The sequence below is a fragment of the Anas platyrhynchos genome, chromosome 25, assembly GCF_047663525.1.
Source record: "Anas platyrhynchos isolate ZD024472 breed Pekin duck chromosome 25, IASCAAS_PekinDuck_T2T, whole genome shotgun sequence".
NCBI classification, from domain to species: Eukaryota; Metazoa; Chordata; class Aves; order Anseriformes; family Anatidae; genus Anas; species Anas platyrhynchos.
Window position 1 is genome coordinate 5161436 of NC_092611.1, and position 23584 is coordinate 5185019.

The following is a 23584-nucleotide window of genomic DNA, read 5'->3' on the forward strand; positions in this document are numbered from 1 at the left end:
CACCGGAGCAGCTTGGCCAACACTGCCATGTTTAATCACTTCTGAGCAGGAGAGATGCTGAACACAAAAGGACTGCCCGCAAGGAGAGGGTTCCCGCCTGGGAAGCCAGCATTTATTTAGCTTTATTTATTTATTCATTCCCATTGGGGCGCAGCTCCATCTGTGTCCCACGTTCAGCATAAGAAATTTCTCCTCTGCCCCATCTCCACGGAAATGCCAACTGATGGATAAAGCCTTTTAATGCAAGGGGAATGGCAGCACTGGTGACCATTAAATAATATTAAAGATATACTTGCGATCACTTATTTATTAAAGTTTCCCTCCCTAGTATAGTAAAAGCCTTACGACGTACCTGTTAAGTCTCAAGAAAGCCATTTTAAATAGTTCGTGTGGTTAATTATTCAAACGTTTAATTAGCATACAATAACTGTCATGTTAAATCCTACCACTGCGCATTTAATTTAAGGGTAGGCTAAAGACTTCGCTGACGTTGTCACTCCTGTCTCCTTCCCGGCCATGCCTGCCTCACCTCACCCTGGGTGGGCTGCAGAAATTGCTGGAGGGCATTCTGAGCCCACCAGGGCACGGGGACTTTTCCCAAAAGTTGCATTTTCACTTGCAAATTCGCAATCGCAAAGTCTCCCATTGCCCAGCCAAGGAAGCATCCCAGTAATTTCTCCTCCCCTGCCCGGTCTTAGCAAAATTAAAATCTCTGCAGGAATGCTGGTGCTGCTGTACTGCTGAGGAGGAGGTTGTAATGCTCTTCAGGATGCATTTCAGGAGAAGCGGAAATCAAAGTTTAATTTGTTTTAATTATGTTTTAGAATCTGGTCAGTTAATTTGATTACAAATTTTTGTCTGTCGCCCGTGTGGGTGCAAATCCTCGTGTGCTGTAACAGAGTCACAATGCAAAGGCTGAATTTACTGCCTGCGAGTCTCGGTGAGCTCGGCAAAACAAGCAAATTTGAGTGATGCGGATTCGTTAATTAAAAACATCGCAAAGGCTCCTTTTGATTTAGCAGGCACTGCATGGAAGACGACAGATAATGTTCTAGCTTTGCTGGGACCGACAGCTGGAGCCAGCCAGGGCTTCTTCCTGGGCAATCGTGGGCAATTCGCTCCACTGCTGCTCATCGCTTTCCACCTCGAAACACCACCAGTAATCCTCCGTGGCCTATTTTAGCTGCTGATACTGAAAGCTCTGCTCTGGAAATAAAACTTTCTGAAGCACATTGGTTTCCTGGATAGCGATCCCCGCCTCTCCAGGCGCACGGTGGGGCAATTGTAGCACCTTTGTCATTAATTGCAGCTCCTCGGTGGACTACATGGCTTTTGGCAGAGCATCTCCCGGCTGTTCCCAGGAGCCACACGCCCTTATGCCAGGCTTAATGACACTGATGAATATTAATATTTCCTTCGGTGTCATCTTCGCAGCCTCTGTCCTGTGTCCCCAGGAGTACTCCAGACCCCACTGTTCCGGGACCGTCTGATCCATAGCTGTCCTCCAGTGCATGATTAGCAGATTAGCCGTTGTGCCCAGAGCAGCAAAAAAAAAAAAAAGAACTCCCAGAAGCCCTTCAAAACAGGGAATAATTCATTACCCACCTTGATTTCCACTTAAAATGTACTTTAACTACACTTCCAACTACAAACCCTAAATCACCCTCATGTTCACAAAAAATCCATCATTTTTTATTTTATTGCACGGCACTGGCATGACATAATCCCTTCCAGAGCGTCTTGGAGTGCTTTACGGATCAATAAATTACTTACCTGCGCGGCAGAGGCAATGCGTGCAAGGCCATTGCAGTCATTCTGGCTCGCTGTGCGTGCACCAGCCAGTCCCTGTGCCTGCCCTGCTGGGGACGAGCAGGGATGGGGTGCCCGGGGGTGGGTTATGGGTTTGGGGTAGCAGCACGGCACTGCTTGGGGCTGCGCGTGGGCTGCTCGATGGACGGGGTGGGTGGAAGGAGCAGGATGCTCGGCAGGTGATTTGTGACTCTCCTGCAACGCAGCGCAGCAGGGTGCCAATCCTCTGCTAGGCTCTGGAGAATGGCCTGGGAAAAAAAAATAATAAATGGAGGAAGGTGATGGTCTTTATTATGTTCTGCAGGTGCAGGCTGATAACGGCAGCTGATCGTTTTTCTCGCACGGCGTGCCTGAGCTCGTGGAAGCCCCAGGTCACACCACTGCGGGGGCTGAGCGCTCCCCGCGTGCTCCTTGTCCCTTCCCTCTCATCAGCCCCACTCCTGGGCTCTGGGCCCCTTTTGTCTGCCCAATTCTCTTGAATTCATGTTGGCAGTGTGAAAGCAGCAGGAGGGCTTTCATCCCCGTTGAATTTCCCTTCCTTTGCACAATCTTAGAGGCTCCTTGGTAGGCTCGTTGTCTTCACGAGAGCTCCTCAGTGCTTGCAAGGACATCACAGAGCCCATGAGCTGCAAGCCACGTGAGCATTTTGGGTGCTCTCCTTGCACCAGGAGTGCCTTTTGCAGGGCTGGTGTTGTCCTGGGAGGATGCAGCTCTGCTGGGAAGGGCTGCTCGTGGCTGGGAGGACAGGGTCGGTACCAGCAGTGTGTGGGGGGAAAAGCACTGTCTGGCACATCGCACTGGTGCTGGTAGGATCTGTCTGCAGCCTCCCAAAAATAACTGAATCCCCGATGACTACAAGTCCTTCCCACGTCAACTCTGTCTCCTCCACCCCCCCTGTTTCCCCTCCGTTTTCCTGTCGAGGCAGACGAGACTGATGGGCTCCTGCTCTGTTTGTCACGGTAGAAGGACGGGAATTCTGCCTCCTTCACCCTCGTTTTCAGATTTAAGACAGACAGAACCGGTTGCATTTTCATTTCCCTCTTTGTGTCTCTGCAGTGTCGCCGAAAATTACCGAGATCTCTTCTGACATCTCCATCAATGAAGGTGGCAACGTCAGCCTCACCTGCATAGCCACGGGCAGGCCAGATCCAACAATCACCTGGAGACACATCTCACCCAAAGGTAAGAGCCAAACGTTGCCCAAAATATTCCAGGAAGGGCACGGGGAGGGCTGGGAGCGGCTGGGGAGGTGTCGGGGGCTGGTTCAGGTGAACCAGCCCTGCAGCTGCAAAGAAAAAGTGGTGAGCGCTAAAAAGCTGTGATGTGCTGCAGGAGCAGATGGTTTTGGAAGAGAAACATCCATCCTGGTGGTCTGGGAGACGAAATTGTAGGGTTTTTTTAGGCAGTTACCAGCCTGGGGCTGTTGTGCTTGTCCCTTGGGAGCCCGGGGCTGCCCCAGGTCGCTGGAGCTGCCGCCGTGGGTGGGTGCGTGCAGCACGCTGCTGGCAGCTGCTTTCGGCACCTGCTGAGACCTTATCGGGGAACAGCACACATGGCATCAAAGAGGGACTGGAAATAGTACGAATCAACAAGAAAACACACAAAGCATTAATTGGTAACCTTGTTAATTGGCAAGCAAAACCTGAGCAGAACTGCGGGGGTGTGACTGCCGGGGAGCGAATTCCCACGTGTGCCCGTTTGGGACGGCACGGTTTCAGGACCCTTTCCCAGCTGTTTTCGGCACTCCTTTTGCGTTTTGCTGCCCCGGCTCTCCCAGCTTTGTGAGGATCTCACTGATGAGCTGGGGGGAGGTCATTTTGGGTGGGATGAGCCATCTGGCCAAGGGATCCTCTGCCTCCCAAATCGCCCATCTAAGTGCTTGCGTTCAACCTCGGTCATTTTTAACCCCGGGTCTTACCGACGTGGGCTGTTATCCCAGACCACTCCTCAAGCTCTCCTCGGGGATATCCCGGCCGGGCTGTCCGGCAGCCAAAGGAGACGACGCAGCAGCAGCAGTGATGGATGGCGCCGTGTCTGCTCCCTCCATTCAGCTGCCTGGCGATGGCTGCGGTGTCTCAGTGCAGCTCCATTGATTTTTGCTATTTGTCTGCACTGTAGCAAGCTGCTGGGCCAGATCCATCACTCTCCGTGGCCCAGGCAGAAAGCGAGCTGAGTCAGTGGCAACTCAGCCTGCTTTGTTGACAGGAGCCTCTGAAAAAAGCCATTCCCTGGAGCAAGAGTTGGCTCATTCACTGTAGGTGGCCGTGTCTGAGAGGGTGGCCTTCGGTCGGCGTCTGGGCATGGACCATGCTGGAATGCAGGGAGCAGATGTGAGCTGCTCTCAGCCCTGACCACGGCACCTACCCGCGGCATCAAGTCGCTGTCACTCTGTCACCATCGGGCAGCACTGATGGCTGAGCCAGTCCACGTGCTGTGACCTTTAAGACTTTTTTTTTTCCTTTGTCCTCTTCCCCTTCTCCGCCCTGACTGCATCTTTTTGTCTCGCTCAGGCTCCTCACTGCCTGTTTTTCGCACATACTTGTTTTTTCCTGCAGGCCCTGCTCTCCTTCCCGCATCCCCTCCTGCTCCCCAGGACCTTCCTCTCCCCATCCCGCACCCCTCACCACCTTCTCCTGCACCCATCCATCCTCTCCTAACCAGGCTCCCAGCTTACGACGCCTCTGTCTTCTTTCACAAGGGCTATTTTCGGTGTTTGCTGCCATCCAGCAGGTTTCGTTCCCCAGGGAATCTTTACCTGCGCTTGAACCAGATGTTTCCATTTTACTTAGGACTTAGCTGCTATGGAAACTGAGGATGCACCACAAGAGGAAGAGTGAGCTAATCAGAAATTACCTGTGGTGCTGTGTAATTTGCAACAGCAGCTCTTACCCGATTTTGGCCATGATTAGGCATTCTGCTTTCAAAACTCAAAGAGAACAAACGATCACAAAGATTTACCTGAATCTGGCCTCCTGCCGGTGGAGGGTGCTGAGCCCGGAGGTGGCCCAGGACATCTCCGGTGCCTGCCCATCTCTGTTCCCATCTCAGCTTCTCTCTTTCTTTCTCTGGGTCTGCTGCAGCCACCAGCGGGGCCTCTGCTTCTCCATTTTTTAATTCAGCACACATAGGAGAGGTGAGGATGTGCTGCATGGGGACGGAAAGAAGAGCCAGGGCAGGTGCCCAGCGGTGCTATAGAAGATGCCAAGGCCGTACCCATTTCCCTAGCAGGACAGGGTATGATTTGGAGATCCGGGAGCCTCACCAGTGACTGGGGACCCAAAGCTGGCTGCTGGCCTCTCTCTTGGCCAGACCTGGCTCTGCCTCGAAGCGCATCCCCGGGGAAATCCTGAGCAAGCCTCCTCCTGTTCCTTCGCGCCGTCTTTCTCCATCTCGCTTGGAGTGCTGGAGAAGAGGGAGGGGGGAGAATTGGTTAAGGGAAAGCTGGTGCATAATTGAAGGGTTTACATAGCGGATGGGTAAGCGGCTCTCACCGCTGCCGCTGGGGAGAGGCTTTGATAGCTCCGTCTGTGCCAGGCGTGTGTGGGCTGGGAGCTGAAGGAGCTGCTCCCCGCGCCTACCCCGGCAAGCGCTCCTCTGCGCAAAGGCACTTCACGGGCTCTATTATTTTCTTGGCAGCTGTTAAGTCTGTTTTGTGGTTCTTGGTGAGAAATGGAGCAGAGCAGAGTGTTTGCTCACTGGAGGAGCGTGCAGCCTGATCCCGCAGAGGATTTACACCCGAAACAGCTCAGCTCCCCAGTGGCTCATCCCTCTCCAGACCCTTTTCCAGCCACCAGCTCCTGGCAGTGCACCCCAACGGGCTGAAGTGGCAGAAGGGGCTGGGCGGAGAGATGCAGGCACGTCTTCCTTCATCTCAGGGCTGTGCTGAGAAACCACAACCGTGGCCATGGGCTCGGGTGCTCCAGCTGGCAGTGGGACTGGCAGCAAACTATACCAGTAAGCTAGGCACCAACATCTCATGGGCCGGCTCCATCCCCTCCAGGCTGTCTGCTCTTGGCATCCACGAGGTGCCAAGCCCAATAGGATGGCAGTCAAGAGGGGCATCCCCAGCAGGGCAAAGGGAGAAGGACCTAGATAACCGTGGCCAAGCTATAAACCCAGAGCGAAGGCAGCAGTGCCTATTCAGAAGGTGTGTGGGTTGTGCAGGGGGTCCGAAAGGCAGTATTATGTGTGTGTTATTGTGCATGCACTACTGTGTTTGTGTTACTGTGTGTGCACTGTACCTGCACCCAGCATCTCTGTTTCGAAGGCTTCAGATGTTTTCTGGCCCCTAGCATCACGGTGTTGATGCCATCCGCAAACTGGCGAGATCTTCCAGTTAATAGTGTGGTTCTGGTCACTCAGGTGTTTCCATAGTTACTGGGCTCTTTATTTATTTTTTGGGTAACTCTGACGTTGTCATGGTGATTGCCATGTTGTCAGTCTCTCGGTGGACAAAAGCTGGAATTTCTCGGCTTAGGGAAAAGTGCAGCATCCTGTGCTGCTGGGCACCGGGTGATGCTTGGTGCATCGTACAGGGCCAGGGGCACGGGGAAAGGGTGCACAAACTGGCCGGGTGTGCAGATACACCACTGGCATATCTGCCTGGCCAGCACCCATCTGCCACACACGGCTACCCTACAGCCAGGGGCTGCATCCAACTTGTCATCCTTAACGACCCTTGATGGACTTTGCTGCCATGGTTTTGTCTAATTGCTGTTTGATTATCGCTGGAGTATGATGGATTCTGGTGGAAGGCTTAAGACAGTGGCTGCCAGAGTAGGAAAACATTATGGTTTGGCTTGATGGTGTATTTACTCGTAAGAGGGCTGATCAAGAGGTCTTTATAGCAGGAATCCCTCATTAATCTTAGGATTAGGCTCGGCTGTGAAAGCTGGAGCCCGTGCGGAGCCAGAGCCCTGCACCACGTCTGAGCTGGGACGCACGGGGCCGGTGCTGCCTCGCTGCTTGGCCAGGCAGCAGCACGAGGGGGGTGAGCTGCTCAGAAGGCCCCCGTCGTGCCCCAACCCAGGTGTCCTCTGTGATCAGCTGAGTTAACCTCGGCAGCCCTCCGCTTCCTCCCTGGAAGAGGCATAATAGCAGTCCCTCATCCGGCAGGACTGATGGGAGGATAAATACATTCAGGACGTGAGGTGCTTGGGCGCAGGAGTAATCACAGCTTGTATATGCACTTAAGATAGATGAGACTTGGTGGCCTAATGTGGCAGAGGTCTCTTGAGATCATCTGTCTATACATCAGCAGCAAAGCAGCGGAGGGACTCTGGGAGAAGTCTGGTATATTTGGATATATTGATTCTCTCTGGCTCTTGGCGGGGCTTAAAACAAGAAGACAAGCTGCTGCAAAAAAAAAATGCAGCTTGAGGAGCTGCGTTTCCCTGGGAAGGGGACACATCTCCTCCCTTCAGAGGCTTGTCCATTAAGCACATCAGTTTCTGCCCCAAATCTTTCCAGATCCTTTCTGAACCGCAGGCGGGGGTGGCTTTGCCTGGCGAGCGCAGCGTGGGATGTTTGTAGGTGGGACGAAAGGGCTGGAGCCTGGCCAGGAGGCACTGGGAGAAGCCAGGGGAATCCGCCTGGGTGGCAAATCTCTGCCTGCCTCTGCGCTGTCATCGCCCTGGCAGTGATCAGCTCAGCATGCCCCAGGGAAAGCTCCCTGTAACCCTGAATCAAGTCACCTAATTAACTTAGTAACAGCGAGCTGTACTCTCTGCTGGTCATTTTAATAGGGCAGCAGCTCTCAAAGAGAGCAGAGGGTTTGTGCAAGGCTGCTTCTGTGTTCCTCCAGAGCCTCGTGTTTCTGCACTGTCTTTTGTTGTGGGTTCAGGGATATGGTTTAGTGGGGACTGTTAGTGTTAGGTCAGAGGTTGGACTCGATGATCTTGATGTCTCTTCCAACCTAGAAATTCTGTGATTCTGTGATTCAGGAGGTTTTAGAGGAGGCAATACATCTGCCTTGCTTCTCTTCTCAGTGTTTAAGCTGAACAAACACCAGAGCCATCCACAGATGGTGACGTTGGGGAAAGCAGAAGTATGAACCTTTCTTTGGGAAGAAGGACTTGTGGAGATGTTGTATGGGCCTGTAGACATGCAGTGTCTAAAGGAAGGCAGTTGAGTCCTTCTCATGTGGCTGGAGCAGAGAGCTGGCACTGGGCTGGGTTGGGTTGAGCTGAGTTGAGTTGAGTTGGGTTGGGTTGGGTTGGGTCTGGTTGGGTTGTGTTGGGCTAGGTTGTGTTCTGTTGGGTTTGGTTGGGTTGGGTTGAGTTGGATTGTGTTGTGTTGTGTTGGGCTGGGTTGGGTTGGGTTGGGTTGAGCTGTGTTGGGCTGTGCTTTGAGCTGTGTGTAGCATCCCAATTCACCTCGTTGCATGCATCCCCCTGGTCTCACAGTGGCCTTTCTCCAGCACTGTGGCTCTTAACCACCTACAGAAGCCAATGCCAAAGCACCACCAGGAACAGGCATCTTGCAGAGGCTCAGCCAAGATCGTCGTCCTCCTTCCAGGAGGCATTGCAGGCCTGGGCTCCGGCTAAATTAACTGAAGCATTTCAACAGGCTCCAATCCTGTCGGCAGCTCAACCGTCCCCTTGTTTACTGTTGAAATAATTACTGCTTTGCCATAATATTAGCTCTGAGCCGTGACTCCATTACCATTATCGCCGGAATATTACCCATTTATTATCTCCCAGCAACCCTGGAAGATGAACACTAGGCTTCAGAGACCAATTGTTTTACAACAGACAGGATCTTGGTGTGCATTGTTTAATGAGGTAAACTACATTATAGCCGGCATTAATTTGGCTGCAGTGCACTCCACTAAATCATTGTTAACCTGTAAATCTGCCACCCATTTTGATGCACACTTAATCAGCACCCTCTGGACGGATCCACTGGGAAAAGGGTCATGGGTGACCCAGCTCTGTTGGTACCACGTGGGGTGCCAGCACCAAGGGCACGCTTTGTGCATGGTCATGGTGAAGGTGAAGGCAGTGCTGGTGGCTGGCGTTGCCAGGGCTTGCTTGCAAAGTTCTTGCACTTGTGCTGCATCCTGCAAGGGGATCCTACCAGGAGTAGGGTGAATATTTAGCCCCTGGAGTGCCAGCAGCTTCCTGTGTGAGGAGGATCAAGCAGGAGTGACTTAAACCTGGTTAATGCGTCACACACCTCATGCACGGAGCGGTTGGCTGTGGTTAGCTCTTTGTAGCATTTCCCCTCCACTGATGTGCCCTGTTTCTACCTGCTATTTCGAAGCAATAGGAGATTATGTACTTCTATGCGTGTATATATAAAAGTAATATTTTTGATTCCCTGCGTGGTGGAAATGAACCCTCTCAGCTGATTTGTTTGCATATTTGGCACAGCCGCTTTTAAAATATGCATTTTAGTACAAAAATAACTAGACCCCTACCAGCTACAAATGAGGCAATGCCTTGCTGTTATGGAAAGAGGAAAAAAGAAAAAAAAATAACTCTCCGCTTCAGCGTGCTCCCTAAACACAGCTTTGCAATGTCACGCTTTCCCTCCTTGCCAGAGGCAAGGCGTGCGCAGTTCCTCGCCGTCATCCGGGGACGTGTGGAGGTACAGCCGCCCGCGTTGGGAAGCTTTTCCCAGGCAGAAAGCAGGCAGCTCTGCCTGCACCGAGGTTTTATCCATGGGCTCATCCCATCGCTGGCTCGCTGCCTTTCCGAGGCACCACGCTATTGCAAAAGGCCCCGATCTGCATTCGCACCATGCCCGGCAGAAGGGAGCCGGGGCCCCGTGCAAAGCCATATTAATAAGAATATTGGAGATTTATTTTTCTTGCTCCCAAGCCGACCTATTTGCATGACAATCTCGTAAGCCCTGCGTATGCACAGCAGCAGCAGGACTGGGTGAGAGGAGTGGGGAAGTTTCCATTCACTCCGGTGCCCGGCGTGACGCCCTCTCCGAGCATCCCTCGTTTTGGCTTTGTGCGGAGACGGCGACTTTCAACCCATCCCTGTATCTTTTCACCCAGCCGCTGCAGAAGGAAGGGTTTCATTTATTTACTTATTGTGCAGGGTAGGATGAAGCGGACAAAAAAACAACACGCTGACAGCGTCGGCTTGCCGGATTTTCTGTCTCTTCTTTAGTGATCAGAGCGGCTCCCTCCTTCCCGGGTAAATGGGAGGCTTTGTGTCGCCGGCTCGCTCCCTGCCTGGGACTCGCCTTTCATTCAGCTGGCATTAGGAAGCGGAGGAAGAGCAAGGGACGGGAGTGTCTGAGATGTGAGAGATCTCCACACAAATTAAAACCTTTTATCAGGCCCTAATAGCTGTGCAAACTAATTATATTTGGGCCAAACTTTGCCAGAGACTCCCCCGAGGTATTATTATAAAAATCTGAGCTGTGGAAACGCGTCCCCATTCTGTCAACACCGGGTCGCTTCAGCTATAGAAAACTCAGCTCCGGCTCATTTTAGCTCCCGTGATGTGCTTTGCATAAGCCGTGGCAGTTGTTTTGGGGAGGATGGAGCCTGGCCAGACTGTGTAACATGTGGTCCAGGTCTGTCGAGCCCCGGGGAATTTTTTCTGTTGAAATGGCTTTGGGGGTGCAGACATGGCATCTGGGATGCCTCCATCCCTGGAGGGACAGGAGGTTGTGATGAGTTTGGTGCATCCTCCCTTCTTCTTCTTCCTTTGCTCCCTTCTTCTTCTTCCTCTGCTCCTTTCCTTCCCCTGTAACACCTCCTTGGTGCATGGGGTGCCAATCTCAGGATATCCCACACCTCACCTGCCCTCGCTGGCTGTAGGTGGAAGCAGCACAGGGAAATGCTCAGATCCAAAGCCCTGCACCTCTGATGTTTGTCCTGGTGGGAAGGACAGCCCCTCGCTCCTCTCCCCATGCCCACCGTTCCCCTGCCTGCCTTGTGCTCTTCCTCTGTGCAGATTGCTGGCTAATGGGGTGGAGCTAGCGAGAGTGCTCTCTATTAATGGAGCAGAATATAAACAGAATAAAGCCTTCATTTCCCGGGCTGTGATTTCATTATTAATATACTTTACAGTTCACAGGTTGTTCATTTGCTTCCATGTTTTCTCAGCTGGTGTAATCTGCAGCTCAGAGTGAGAAGAGTCATAAAATTTCCATTTCCAGTTGAATGTGCGTCCAATTCGCCGTGAAATGTTTCTCTCTGTCGTGAATATTAAGTGCACGAGGAGTCAGTAGCTGCGGGATTAGGCAGGGCAGGTTGCCAGCCCCCTCTCTGCATCCCGGGGGTGCGGGTGCGAGCGATGCTCGTGGCATGGAAGATGCAGAGGAGGCGGCTGCAGGAAGGTGTCAGGGCATCGTGGAGGAGCAGAGAGGGAAAGGTGGCACAGAAAGGTCTAGGGATTGAGGGGAAGAACATGTGGTGGAGAGAGGAAAGAAAACACACACAACATACTAGAAAGAAAGAGAAGAAAGTTGGGGAATAGTAAAGAGATGGGCTGCAAGGAGGGATGTGATGGGCAAAAGATGTCCAAGACCTGGTGGAGCCCTTCCCTGGGCCCTTCCCCTAGCATGAGCACATGTGGAAAGGGTTTTCTTGTCTCCGGTGTGCGTGGCTGGGCAAGGAGCTGACTGCTGCCCCGTCCTGCGCCTGCTGAGCAGCAGCAACAAATGGCCCTGGAGTGGCAGAGAATGTGCGTGGAAGTGTGCAGAGGCAGAAAACAGAGCTTGTCACATGAATTGGGGAAGAAAAGTGTTCTGCTGGTGGTTACATGGCCAGCAGGAGAAAGCGGGGAGACTTGTTGCATGTTTTGCATGGCTTTAGCAAAGCAGAGCATCCCCCTGGGGCAGGGCAGCAGGAGCGTGGGTACTTGTAGGGTGGCAGCACTTACATATGGGTGCCTGCGTGTCTTCAGGCTTGCTTGTACAAGAAGGAGGAGCTGTGAGTGTCTGGGTACGTGTACACGTGCCTGCATGGCAGTGGGCACAGCTGGTGGCACATCTGGCCCCATGGTGGGCAGGTTGCTGCAGCTGGAGGTGGTGGCAGATGCCCACCACCCATCCCTGAAGTAGCACTGCGCGATGCCACATCCAGCACTGTCACTGCCATCAGGAAGGGGACAAAAAAACAAATCCCAGTGGTGTGCCCTGGCCGTGGAGATAGCTCGGGTGCTGCCCGCAGCCGACACCACCGTTTCCTGCTGAAATGACTTCTGCCATGGCATTCCTTACCGTGGAGAAAAAAAATGCCTCTTCCTTTCCCATCTCCTCTCGGTCGAGTCAAGATAATAATAGTCTTTTTCTGATCCCCTGAACTTTCCCATCTGCTTGGTAAAACAATGGCAATTCTTTTTCCTCCCGGCCTCTCTCTCTGTCTTCCTCTCTTTTATTTTTATCCTCCTACAGTATAATTTAAAGCTGCAGCAATGCCATAGCCCAGGGGTTTTTCCCCTTCCTGTGATACACTGCTGTTATTTAAAATGGTTTTTCCCTCGCAGAGGGGTGTCTCTGCTCCCCTCACCACCCCACCTGCCAGGATGCTGTGGGGCTTAGCCCGCTCCCCAGTCCCTCCCAGTTCCCTGGGGCCAGTATCACACATCCCCACTGGTTCTGGCATCCCCAGCTGCCTGCCCTCAGATCCCATTCCCCAGTCATCCCCCACCCATCTCACTGCCTGCACTTTCCCCCAGCTTCTCCTGAGAAGCCGCAATATTGCGAATGGTCCTCCAGAAATGGAGACATCAGTGCCATAAAACATGAGGGACAGAGCAAGGCCACTGGGCTGGAAAATAGCGTGTCTGAAAAAATAAAGACGGGCTAAAGATGATGGAGAGGCGACAGCCAGTCCCAGTTTGGACGGCTCTGGTGGGTAAAAGATGGGCTGGGGGGTCTGGCTGAGAGCCACCAAGGGCTGCTGCGGAGCGGTGTGAGCCATGCGCTGGTCCCCCGGGCACCCTCGGGTCACCACATCAGCCTTGTTATCAGGGCTTCCCCGCCTCGCTTCAGTGTAACGGTTGTTCCCTGTCTTATGAAAAATTGGAAATTTATCTCCGATCAGCCCTCGCCTCGCCTGTCGGCTCCCCAGGCTCGCTGCCCCCGTTTCGGTCTGACAGGTGCCGTGTACCAAATTCCCCGCGCGACGAGCTGGCTCCGTGCTGGGCTGGGTGGTCGCCATCCAAGGGGAAGAGGGGGAAAGGAAAATATCCCCCGTTCCCCGAAAGCTGTCGGCCAGGCTTGCCATGAACTGTGTGCGGGGAAAGTTTCCCAGATTGCTGAGACTTCGTGCCAGCACCCTGGATGAATTTAGTCAGCACTTGACGCTTATTTTTTCACTCCTAATGCCATTATGCCACTTGCTTCCCTTCCTAGGGATATTTTCTTAATGCGGCTGAAATGCAGCTTAGCTGAGGTTACAGCCATTTAACGCTTTGGATTGAAATTGCGTCTTAAGAGCTTGTCCTGCGGAGAAAGCCTTTGGGTTTAAATTTGCAGCCAGAGGGACCCCACGGTCCTGGCCACCAGCAGATGTTTTGCAGACAAATCCGAAGGAAAGTGGGGCACCACGAGTTGCGTCGGCACCGGGGATGCTCTTAGAGGCTGGAGGGCGAGGGGTGGATCTTGCCACCGTTATCCCCATCATGATACCTGCGATAGTGACCCTCCACGGCATTTTTTTGGGGTGCTTTGCACGACTTCTGCGAACAGCAGGCAGGAGCAGCTCAGTTCTTGGTGTTAGCCGGGGCTGAGCCTTGCGCACCGCGGCTTCTCCTCGAGAAAGCTGCCAGCAACGGGACGAGCTCCAGGAAAGCCAAGTTGCAACAGGATTTAATCGAGGAGCAGAGCTCCCGCAAACAGGATGTGTGTGTTTGTCTGAGTGATTTTCTCCAGGAGCATCTGTCACTCTCAAACATCCCGGCATCACTGCGGCAAATTATTTAAACACTACCCACTGTACCCCATCTGTCAGCCAGCCCCTCCGCGCGTATGGGGCCCTACCTTGCCTCCTCTCCAAAGGAACTCGCCGGCAAAGGCTGGGAGCCAAACAACAGGACAAATTAAATCAAAAGCACAGCTTCGGCACCCAGGGGGAAAATGCACATCAGCTTTGACTTATTGCACGGCGCACGCTTACAAGAGAGAAGCAGCGGCTTTTGTCACTGCGAGGGGCCATGAAAAATGAATTAGGGCCGCTGCTGGGAGAGGGCATGCAGGAGAATCCTTCATTCTGGCGACACTGTCCTCTCTCACCTTGCGAGCAGCAACGGGGAAAAATGGTGGGGAGGAAGAGAAAGGAGGAAAGGCGAGGGGACTGCTTGGGCTGCAGGCAGGGATGGAGAGGCTTGGATGCCTTGAGAGCGGCATCGCGGCTCGAGCGGGAGCGCAGGGCGGCCGTGAGACGCTGGCTCATCAGTAACCATCAGAAGAAAGCTTCGCTCCATTCCCATGGGGCTCCGTGTGAGCATTTGTGGTTTGCATTGGGCCTTTTGCATGTGCGCCTCCACTGAAGCAGAAAAACTGTGCGGGAAGAGACTCGGTGCTGGTGGCAGTGTCTGCACTGTCAAAGCTCTCCTCTATGACCCTCGGTGCCACCACGGACACCACCACCTCACCCTACAAGCAGGTAGACACTGAGGAGGAAGCTGGCTGGCTCCATGCTTGTGATAATATGCTGGTATCTTGAAGAAAAGAGTCCCCCAACAAGCCCTAAACCCATCTTTATACAGAACTGACACCACCTAAGTGCTTGGTGACCTGCAGCCGCTGCTAATTTCCTTGCAGAGGGTGGCACGAGGCAGCCAACCCAGCCCCTCTGCTGCCTCTGGGCTTTGTGAGCAGCACCTGGGGAGGACGCAGGGGCTGGGGAGCACCCATCTGCCCATCCAGGGTGCTCGCTGCCACTTTGCTGAGCCCCAAGAGGCTTCGGAGCCAGCCCGGCTCTGGCACGCAGGGAAATGAAAGGGCTCGTTCTTTACGCAGCTCGTTTGCGCCTGAGTTAGAGCCTCGTTCAAGGGTGGCTGGTCCCCGAGTTGTTGTGTCTTGTTTCTTTAAATATTAATTTCCATAATCCTTTTATTTCCCAAGGAACTACTTCTCGCAAACAAAGGGTTTAATGCTCCTTTTTTATTCCCGGTAACAAATAAGTCGCATGAAGCTCGCAAACATCCCGGCAGCTGCCAGCCGCGTGCACGAGCAGCAGCAAACAGCGCTGAAGTCACAGTGTGTGGGATGGGAAGGACGAGAGGAGGATCCCCAGGGGATCACGGGTCTCACGGTCACATCATCCCAAGAGGGAAGGGCCATATCTCTCCCCAGGAGGGAGGGCAGGGGCTCAGCTGCACTGGGAAGCCCCCGCACAGCCCGGGATCCTGATTTTTTTTCCATCCTGGCACCTCTGACGTGCCTTTTTGAGATGGAAGATTTGAGAGCCGAAGGCCGGGCAGCACAATAGAAGATAGACTGCTTGTACCTCATTGTGTGGAGAATAGATGGGCTGCGGGCTCCCGGAGAATAGGAGCTGCCACTCAGGCGGCTTTAATAGAACAGGCGGCAGATAGATTTCAATAAAAGAAATGAGTATAAATATTGTTAGCGGAGAAGAGAGGGAAAGTGAAAAAGATCTTGTTTGACTAGTCACAGTGGGAAACTTTCAAGGACTTTTAAGCTAAAAACTCTGCACAATGGTGCTATAATGGGCAGCTCGGCTGCGGCTCACGGCACCGGCGAGGCAAGCGGACCAGGCAGGCACTCCCGGCGTGGTGTGGCTTCGTGCAGGAGGTCTGGCTGCTGCATGGCACAGGGGTGAGGTGGTTGTACCAGGGAACCTGCTCACTGCTGTCAGCACTGGGCCACCTCCTCATTTTTAGCTCCTCGTGCCTTGTTTTGGCCATCCATGGTGTGGATGGTGGATATAGGTTGGGCGCATCGGCTGAGCGGCTCGGGGTAGGCGATGTGATGGCATCAGGAGGGTGTCTGCAAGCTGCAAGTCCCACTGGGCAGTGAGATGTGTTGCACACACCCCTTAATGGTTATATGGGCCATCATGGGGCATCAGAGAGCCAGGCATGGTCTTGGGGCTGGTGGGAGATCGCCGAGCAAGCGCAACCACAGAGGTGGGGCCTGTGGTAGATCCAGCTCCGAGAGCACAGAAAGTCGGAGAGCCTGGGTAGATGTCATCCCCAACGCAAAGAGAGGGCTTTTGGCAGGGGGCTGCAGAGCTGCAGCCCATGGGATTTGTTCCTGGTTGTGTTTGGAGGACACCTGTGGAAATCCCCACATCCTGTCCGCATGCTCACGTTGTTCTGAAATGCTCACCTCTGTGTGCATCAGCCCAAAATCACGCCCAGGAGTCTGCAGGAGGCTCCTCCATCGCATCTCAAGAAGAAACAGAGGGCATCATCGGCTCCTAGTTACACCCAAAATAGCTGAAAGGAGCAGAAAAACCCGGTGCCTCTGCCGTGCTGCATGGCTGTGCATGAGGACAGGCTTCCATGGCCCCGAGGAGGAGGGGACATCGATCCCATCGCAGAAGGACTTCACGGCGAGTGTGGATCTATCGCTCAGTGTGCACCTGCCTGGGGGCACCCGGAGCCCCCAGCACAGCGGTGTCACCGGCTGCCTCTCTCTTTTGCAGCCCACAGAGCTGTGCACGAGGACAAGAAGTAAAATTGGATGTGAAAGTTCTGCCGAAGCCAATTCAATGAAGGGTACAAGCAAGGAAAACACAAATGTTTCCCCTCGGCTTGGTGACACCGGGCGCAGTTGGTGACTGTCACCTGCCCTGCAGTGGTGGAGGTGGCTTCTGCAAAGCTCCTGCACTCGTGAGCACCGTGCCAAGGCCAGGCAGTGGGAGCACCATGCCGAGTGACTTCACATAGCATAAACCCTAGAAACACGTGAATTAATTAAAAAAAAAAAATATATATATATATATATATATATATATATATAAAGTGAGAGATTTCTTTCGTTGCTATCAGGAAACCTCAAAGAAAAGAGACTTGGCCCTATGTAAGCATGCCTATGATCTCTGGTGGCTGTGGGCTGAATTCTGGGCTCACCATCCTTCTTGTAAAGGCTGGCGAGAAGTGAAGAGCGGGTGCTCGGTGTCCCCGCAGGAGCTGGTGCTGGAGATGTGCTTCCCAAAGGGGTCACCCTGCTGCGGGCTCGTGGATGGAGCCCGTGGCACGGGGCTGCAGTATTCTTGAGAGGAAGGAAGGCGCGCACCATGCTCGCCTGGGTCGATAGGGTAATCTTCAAGAAATCATTTTTTTACTGATTGCTTTGGATGATTTCCAGCAGGTTAATTACCCCAAATCTTTCTCCATCGGAGCGTGGCGGCGTTAAGCCAGCACCAGGGAGCTGGAAAGAGGGGGGACGTGGAGGTGAGGCTGCTGGAGCGGGGTCAGTGCCCTAATCAGCAGAACAAGAGAAGTTTTGAAATGCCCAAACTCAGCTCCTTTTGTGTTAAATGAGCAATCAGGAGCAGGTTATGCTGGTCAGTAAGGGGTGAAGGGGGTGCTTCCCCCACCCATGGCCAGGGCAAGTGATGGAGGCAGCTTTTGCTCTTTCCCCACGTTCACAGGGCTGTGTCACTCCTGCATCGAGCACTCGGGTTTGGGGCATTTTGGTGTTTCAGGGTGGTTTCCTTCCTCCTCCTCCTTCCCTGCTGCTCATCAGGAGCTGAGCTGCCCCTGCTTTGCTACTAAATCACCCGCGCTGAGCTTTCCCACCCTCTGCTGCAGAGGGGAAAGGGGGAATCAGGTCTCGGACGCTGACAATTCTCTCTTATTACCTTTGTATATTATATTTATTTACTATAAACTGTTGTAAGAAGGCCATCACCACCGCACTGGCATGACGTGGGAAATAAATGGCTTTTGGTTTTAAGAGCGTCACTTTGAGCCGGGAGTCTGCGCGATGTTAATTTTTATTGCCAGAAGTAGCCATAAATTGATAGTTCAGAATTGCTGTAGGGGCTGTAATTAACTAGTTACTATTTCACCTCCAAAAGGAGCAATGTTTCACACTCTTACTTTTACTTATCTGGAATCAACCCCTGTCAACATCTGCTGAAGCCAGTATAAAGATTTATAGACCTTGGAGGTAAATATTGACTAATAGGCAGCTTGGCTTAATGTTCACCTTGAAGGACAATAAATTGTGCTATTGATTTGAAGCTAGATGTCAATATCTGCATTGTTGTAAACATTTTAATAAAATTATCTCCATAAAATATTCTCATTCTCCGGCCAGCCTGGTTGGTGCATGGCAAGCGCAGCGGCGTGGCGGTGCCTTGGGACCGGCACTGGGAATTTGGGCATCCAGAGCCCATGGGGAGACCAAATGTAGCCCTGCTTAGTGCCACGGGGACTGGAGAAGGGGCAAGGAGCTAATGTGAGGCCCAGCAATAACAGCAGCAGCTCTGCTGGGAGCCCCGTGTTGCGGGGAGGTGTTAGCAAGCTCCTCGGGGTGCTGCCTCGCTGCCGTGCCGGGGAGGTTTTGCTAACGGCATCACGGCAACATTCAGCCAGGGATGCTGGAAGCAACATGTCCCAGGGACTTGAACACGGGCACAACAGCGAGCCGGGGGACGGTGGCACGTAATTAATTTGGGAACATGTGTTCGCTTTCTGGTGAGTTATTATCTTGTCAGAGGCTCAATGGAAACAAACGGGTGGGAGGAGGCAGAGGGGAGACGAGTCGGGCCGGGAAAAAGAGGAGCAGCAAGGGAAGGAGAAAGGCAAGGAAGGAGGAATGTGGATGCCCGAGGCTCCCGATCTCCCCACGCCACATCATATCTGCTCCGTGCAGGACCCCAAGCACTGCTCACCTTGGTCTGGCTGGATCCTCCCCGTCCCAGCTCCCCCAGCACTGCAGTGCCCACGCTCCTCTCCTTGGAGGGGCTTTGCAAAACGTGGCCCCAACTGCTGCCTGGTGGATGGCAATCACTCAAACGTACCAGCAGCAGCTGATCTCCCCCGCACCACGCGAGAGCCGTCACTCGGTTATTTATACCGCTGTGCTTTGGGCTGCTCGCGGCCGTCTCTGGCGAGGCCGTGCTGGAGGCTCCTGAATGCCACGCCAAATGCTGCCGAGCTTCCCAGCTCTGCTAATGATGCGGGCCACTCGTTACGAGTCTGTCCAGGTTGTTTTGCAGCTCTGGGCTGAGTTTTTCCCCTCCAGCCTTTGTGGTTTTGCTTCCCCTACCCTGAGCCCTGGCTTTTATGGACAGCTGCAGAGTGGCAGGGCTGCCAGAGGAAGCCCTAACTAGTAGGTGATGTGATGGTCTGTGTGCGTGCCATGCAGGGGGGTGCAGGCTCTGGTTTTCCACCTCCCCTTTCCCTGTGTTTCTCCCCATGTCATGTTTTTGGCCCCTTGTCCCTGTCCACTCCCCGTGTCCCCACTTTGCAGCGCGTTAATCCCTCATCCTCAGCGGATGAGTGAGCTTTGTTCTTTGGAGCCGTCAGTGGCTGTTCCATTTCTGCCCTGTGTTATATTATTATTATTAATAATAATAATAATGGGTGCTAGCTGTGCTGGTTTTGTTGCTCCTGAGGAGACGAGAGAGCTCTGCCATTAATTCCTGCAATATTTCAGCCGCTAATTGTGCTCAGGCGGAGGCAGCCTTGAGAAGTTCCCGAAATTGGTTCAGGTGGAGTTGCCCGAGCTCCGGGCGGTGACAGAGGCAGGGGGAGCAGTGGCCTGGGCGCTGATCCAGAACCCCAGTGCCTGTGCATTGCCCTAGCTCCAGCCGTGTGTGCCCTGCATCACAATCCCAAAGGGTGTCATAAATGCGAGACCGATCGGAGAAACAATCCCCACCCAAAATCGGCACTGGGATGGCAGGGTTGTGCCTTGCTCTGAAGCTTTGGGAGCTGAGCTTACCCCAAAGCAGTGTCTGTGTTCCCGTGCAACTCAGCGTGTGGATAAATGTCCCTGCCATGCCCCACCAGCCCCAGGGGACCCCAGAGGCCGCGGTGACAAGGGCACCCTATTGCTTTCAATAAAGCGAGGTCTGTGCTTACGGACTGTGTTTGCTTCACCCTGACCCTGCTCCCCAGGTCCCGTCTATTTGTTTTTCCTTCTCTAGCCGTCACTAATGAATGAGGTTTGTCCAGATATCAACACGACCTCCCCATTGGAAGCAAGAAAAAAAAAACAGAGAGGCCACAGAGCGGAGTGGAGCAGCTCCCGGTCTGTGCCTTCACCCCTCGACCAATGTGGGCACCGGCACGATCCAGCAGTGCCGGCTGCAGCAAAGCAACTTTATGGAGCTGTTTTTTTTTTCCAGCAAAGCCCGTTTTGCAGGAGGGGATGGGAGGACGTGAGCCAGAGCTGCTGTTTCCTCGCATACCGCGTTGATTTTTGAGCCCATTCATTTCCAGTGCTCTCAGCTGGAGCAGCGCATAACAAGCTGCATGGCTTCTCTCTTTATTTACTGCCACTTCCCCATCAGAAGAAGCTCTCGATATAAAACCCAAGAAGTGTTGGGTATCCTGTTCATTAAGCCCTCTGGCAGGCAGGCGCTGAAAGGAGATGAGATGAGACTTCCACGCTTAACGTCTGCCCGGCCAGCTCTGAACCAGGCACAAATCAGCTCCGGCACCGTGCGCTGCACGACTGCAGGAGCAATAAATATATGGGCATCTCGCGGCTGCACGGCTTCTGTGCCTGTGCACGTAACCATCTCGGCTGGCCTGTGTGTACACACGCTTAAAATCAGGCAGGTAAAGGAGAAAACCAGCCAGCACCCACCCAGCACTGCCCGTTTTGCCAGTGCCCTGGGGCAGGGATCCCTCCTTTCCCCTTTACCTTGCCCCAGGGTACCTGGCACTAATGAGGCTGTGTCCGGCGCAGGGATGGTTTTCGTAATGATATCATCACCGAGATCCCATGCAAAGCACTGTGTTTTGGTAACTTTGAGGGCTCTCTGTGTCAGGGTCAATTCCATAAAGCTGAAACCCCACGGATGCCAATGCAAAGTGTCTCAGACCCTAAAACCCCGAACGCTCTGCGTCTCCGCAGGCCAATTACCGGGCACTTATTTCAGACTCCTGCACTCCGCAGACACAGAGGGAAAGCCGAGAGCCTTCATCTCTCAATTTCCCGAGCTTTTGCAGGTGCCAGGCTGACCCTCACCGTTACTTTAACAAAGTCTTCTGCTGGGTAATGAAACGCGCTCGGGCTGCCTTGCTCCCGGATCAAACCGCAGCCGAGCACCGCGGTTCGGCTACGGCGAGCGATAATTCTTGCCGTGTGCGAGCCAGCTCCCACGCGCTCGGGGAAGGGCTCTGAAGCAGAGAATTATCTGGGCCTTTGCATAAACCCGAGTCAGATTTGCACGCAGAGCATCTGAAGGCCACCGGCTGTGCCGTTATTTTATCAGCAGGCAGCGCTGTGCTACTGAGAAGCCGATTCTAGGTCAGCCATAAAAGGGATCTTTTTTTTTTCCTTCCCTCTCTCTCCTTTTCTTTTTTTTTTTTTTTTTTTTTTTGCAGCCCACATTGCTGCAGGCCCAGTGGATATAAAACTGTAATTTTTGTGTCTCCAAAGGATATTGATTTTGGGGTAACGCCTTCATATCTTGCCCTTCAGTGGTGCTAAGTAGTGATGAGCTCAGCGGGTTTAACCGCCAGCCACTCCGGTGGGATTTCAGCGCGGGGCTGAGGATGCAGGTGGACGGCAGCAATTCATCACGGCGGGCTGCATGGAAAAACTCGAGTCACCCCTCCCTGAAGTTCATGGGATGGGGATGGGACGTGGGGATGCCTCCCAGGCTGGGTCAGCACAGGACAGTGCTGCCCGAGCACGAGGGGGCTTCGGTCGGGCTGCATGGAGAAGGCAGGGGGGGCTGGGGAGGGAGCAGAGGATGTGCAGCACCCCAGGGCTGCCCGAAGCCAAGGCAGCTGCTGCTGGTGCAGGCTGTGAACGACCCCGGTGTGAGCTGGCAGGAGTGACAGGTGGGATTTGGGCATCAGGATGCCTGCAAGGTGCTCGCTGCAGGAGCTGGCCCGGTGTAGCCATACAGTGGCATTAAAACGCACCGGTGCTGGCTCAGGCCCTACATGCAACCCCCATTTAGGTGTGTGGTTAAGGCAGCCGCCCCCACGGGTGGTGGTGTGTGACTGTGCTCACTATTTCAGTACCACGGGAAGAGGAGCTATAAAAGTACGAGCTGGTGGGACATGGGCAGCGTGCGCCCCGCTGGGATCCTCCTGTGCGTGCATTTTGCATGCACATCTTGGGAGCAAGGTGCACCTGGTTGACCAGCCAAGCACGTGGAGCCACCGCAGCACACACACCGTGGTCTTCGGGTGGAAATAAGGGCCAGGATGGGATTGCCCGGCCCTGCTGGCCAAGCTCGATGTGTCCCCTGGGAGCAGGGACCTGCGCCCGGCCTCGCTGCCATTGGCACTCACTCCCAGAAACAGCTGTCCAGAGCTAATTTATTTCCTAATGCTGCAGCAATGTTAATTTATAAATTACACTGGTAATTCAAGCTATTATTAATTTCAGATGGTGTAGGGCAAGCCTAATTAAAATATGACACCAATTGCCACACATATGTACCAAGGACTACCGTTTAAAATTTATAGGAATATTAAGTGTGACACCGGTCTCGGAGATGCTTCACGCCGTAATTATCGCGTCTCAGCTGCAGGAGATCTGATAAAGGCGATGGGGAGGTGTCGAGGAAAGGAAGGAGATGCCGCCTCCCCATTTGGGGCTGTTTAAAACCCGCTCGTGCTGTCAGCTCGCGGGTGAGCTGTGCTTCTGCAGGATGTTCAGCAGCCACGTCCTAATTGCCGCGTTTCCTTTTTTAACTCGGTGCCTGCTGTAAGGCTGCGATCTCCATCAGCCCAGCGACTATCGCAGCCCAGCACCTGTGCCTGGCTGGCTGGGCTGCTGCTTCAAAGAGAAGGGGCTGTGATGTGCAGGACAAAAGGGAAAGGAAAAGCTGCTGCTTGCATCTGGCCGGGTTGGAGTAAAGCAGGAGCTGGGGTGCGGCACGGGGGAAAAGACGGTGTGGGCGCACGGTGGGTGCTGGAGAAAGCCGGATGGTTTTGAGCCTGGAGTGGCACGGGGAGAGGGACAAAGCCTTTCAGGTGGAGGGTGGTGTTGGTACCACAACTGATGGAGAAAGATGGCCATGAGTTAATTGAAGCTGAAAAATTAAGGAGAGGTCTCTATGGAGAGCATGGAGAGCCTGACAGCGCCTCCAGGCAGGAAGGTGGGATGGGATGAGGTGTAGGTTTGGCAAGGACCACCCTGCCCATCCTACACACACTGGGGACAACGTCTCCACCAAGTGATGCTCTCAGCAGGGCTGGGGCCAGTGCAGGGCTCCAGAGCTCACAGGCTGGGCACAGGCTGGGCACAGGCTGGGCACAGGCTCGCCGTGCGTCCCCTCACTCACATCCTAACCCCTCTGCCCCCGCAGCTGTGGGCTTCATCAGCGAGGACGAGTACCTGGAGATCACGGGCATCACGCGGGAGCAGTCGGGCGAGTACGAGTGCAGCGCCTCCAACGACGTGGCAGCGCCTGTCGTCCAGCGAGTCAAAGTCACCGTCAACTGTGAGTAGCCTCAGGGCATATTGGGGACCAGCCATGGGATGGAGCCACCTTGTCCCACCCTGAGGGGCTGGGGACATTCACGCTGGGCAAACCCTGCCTTTGGCCCTGCTGCCGAGGCTGGCAGTGGCAGGTTTCTGAGCAGGTGGCGTTTTGGCCTTTTCTTCCCCTTTTTTCAAGCTCTTTTTTTTTTTTTCCACCTCCTCCTCAGCTGTCTCCTTCAACCTGGGTTTTCCGCCCATGGTG

General features: G+C 53.8%; 1 protein-coding gene across 13 annotated transcripts in view; it reads left to right on the forward strand.

Moving 5' to 3' along the window:
* LOC110353623 (protein CEPU-1) overlaps positions 1–23584 on the forward strand; it is a 327673-nt gene that overhangs the window by 296809 nt on the left and 7280 nt on the right. For all 13 annotated transcript variants that reach the window (XM_038167580.2, XM_038167579.2, XM_072027628.1 and 10 more), the window contains 2 exons: positions 2866–2991; positions 23207–23341. In XM_038167580.2, the coding sequence (XP_038023508.1) occupies positions 2866–2991; positions 23207–23341 (261 nt within the window). The remainder of the gene's footprint in view (positions 1–2865; positions 2992–23206; positions 23342–23584) is intronic.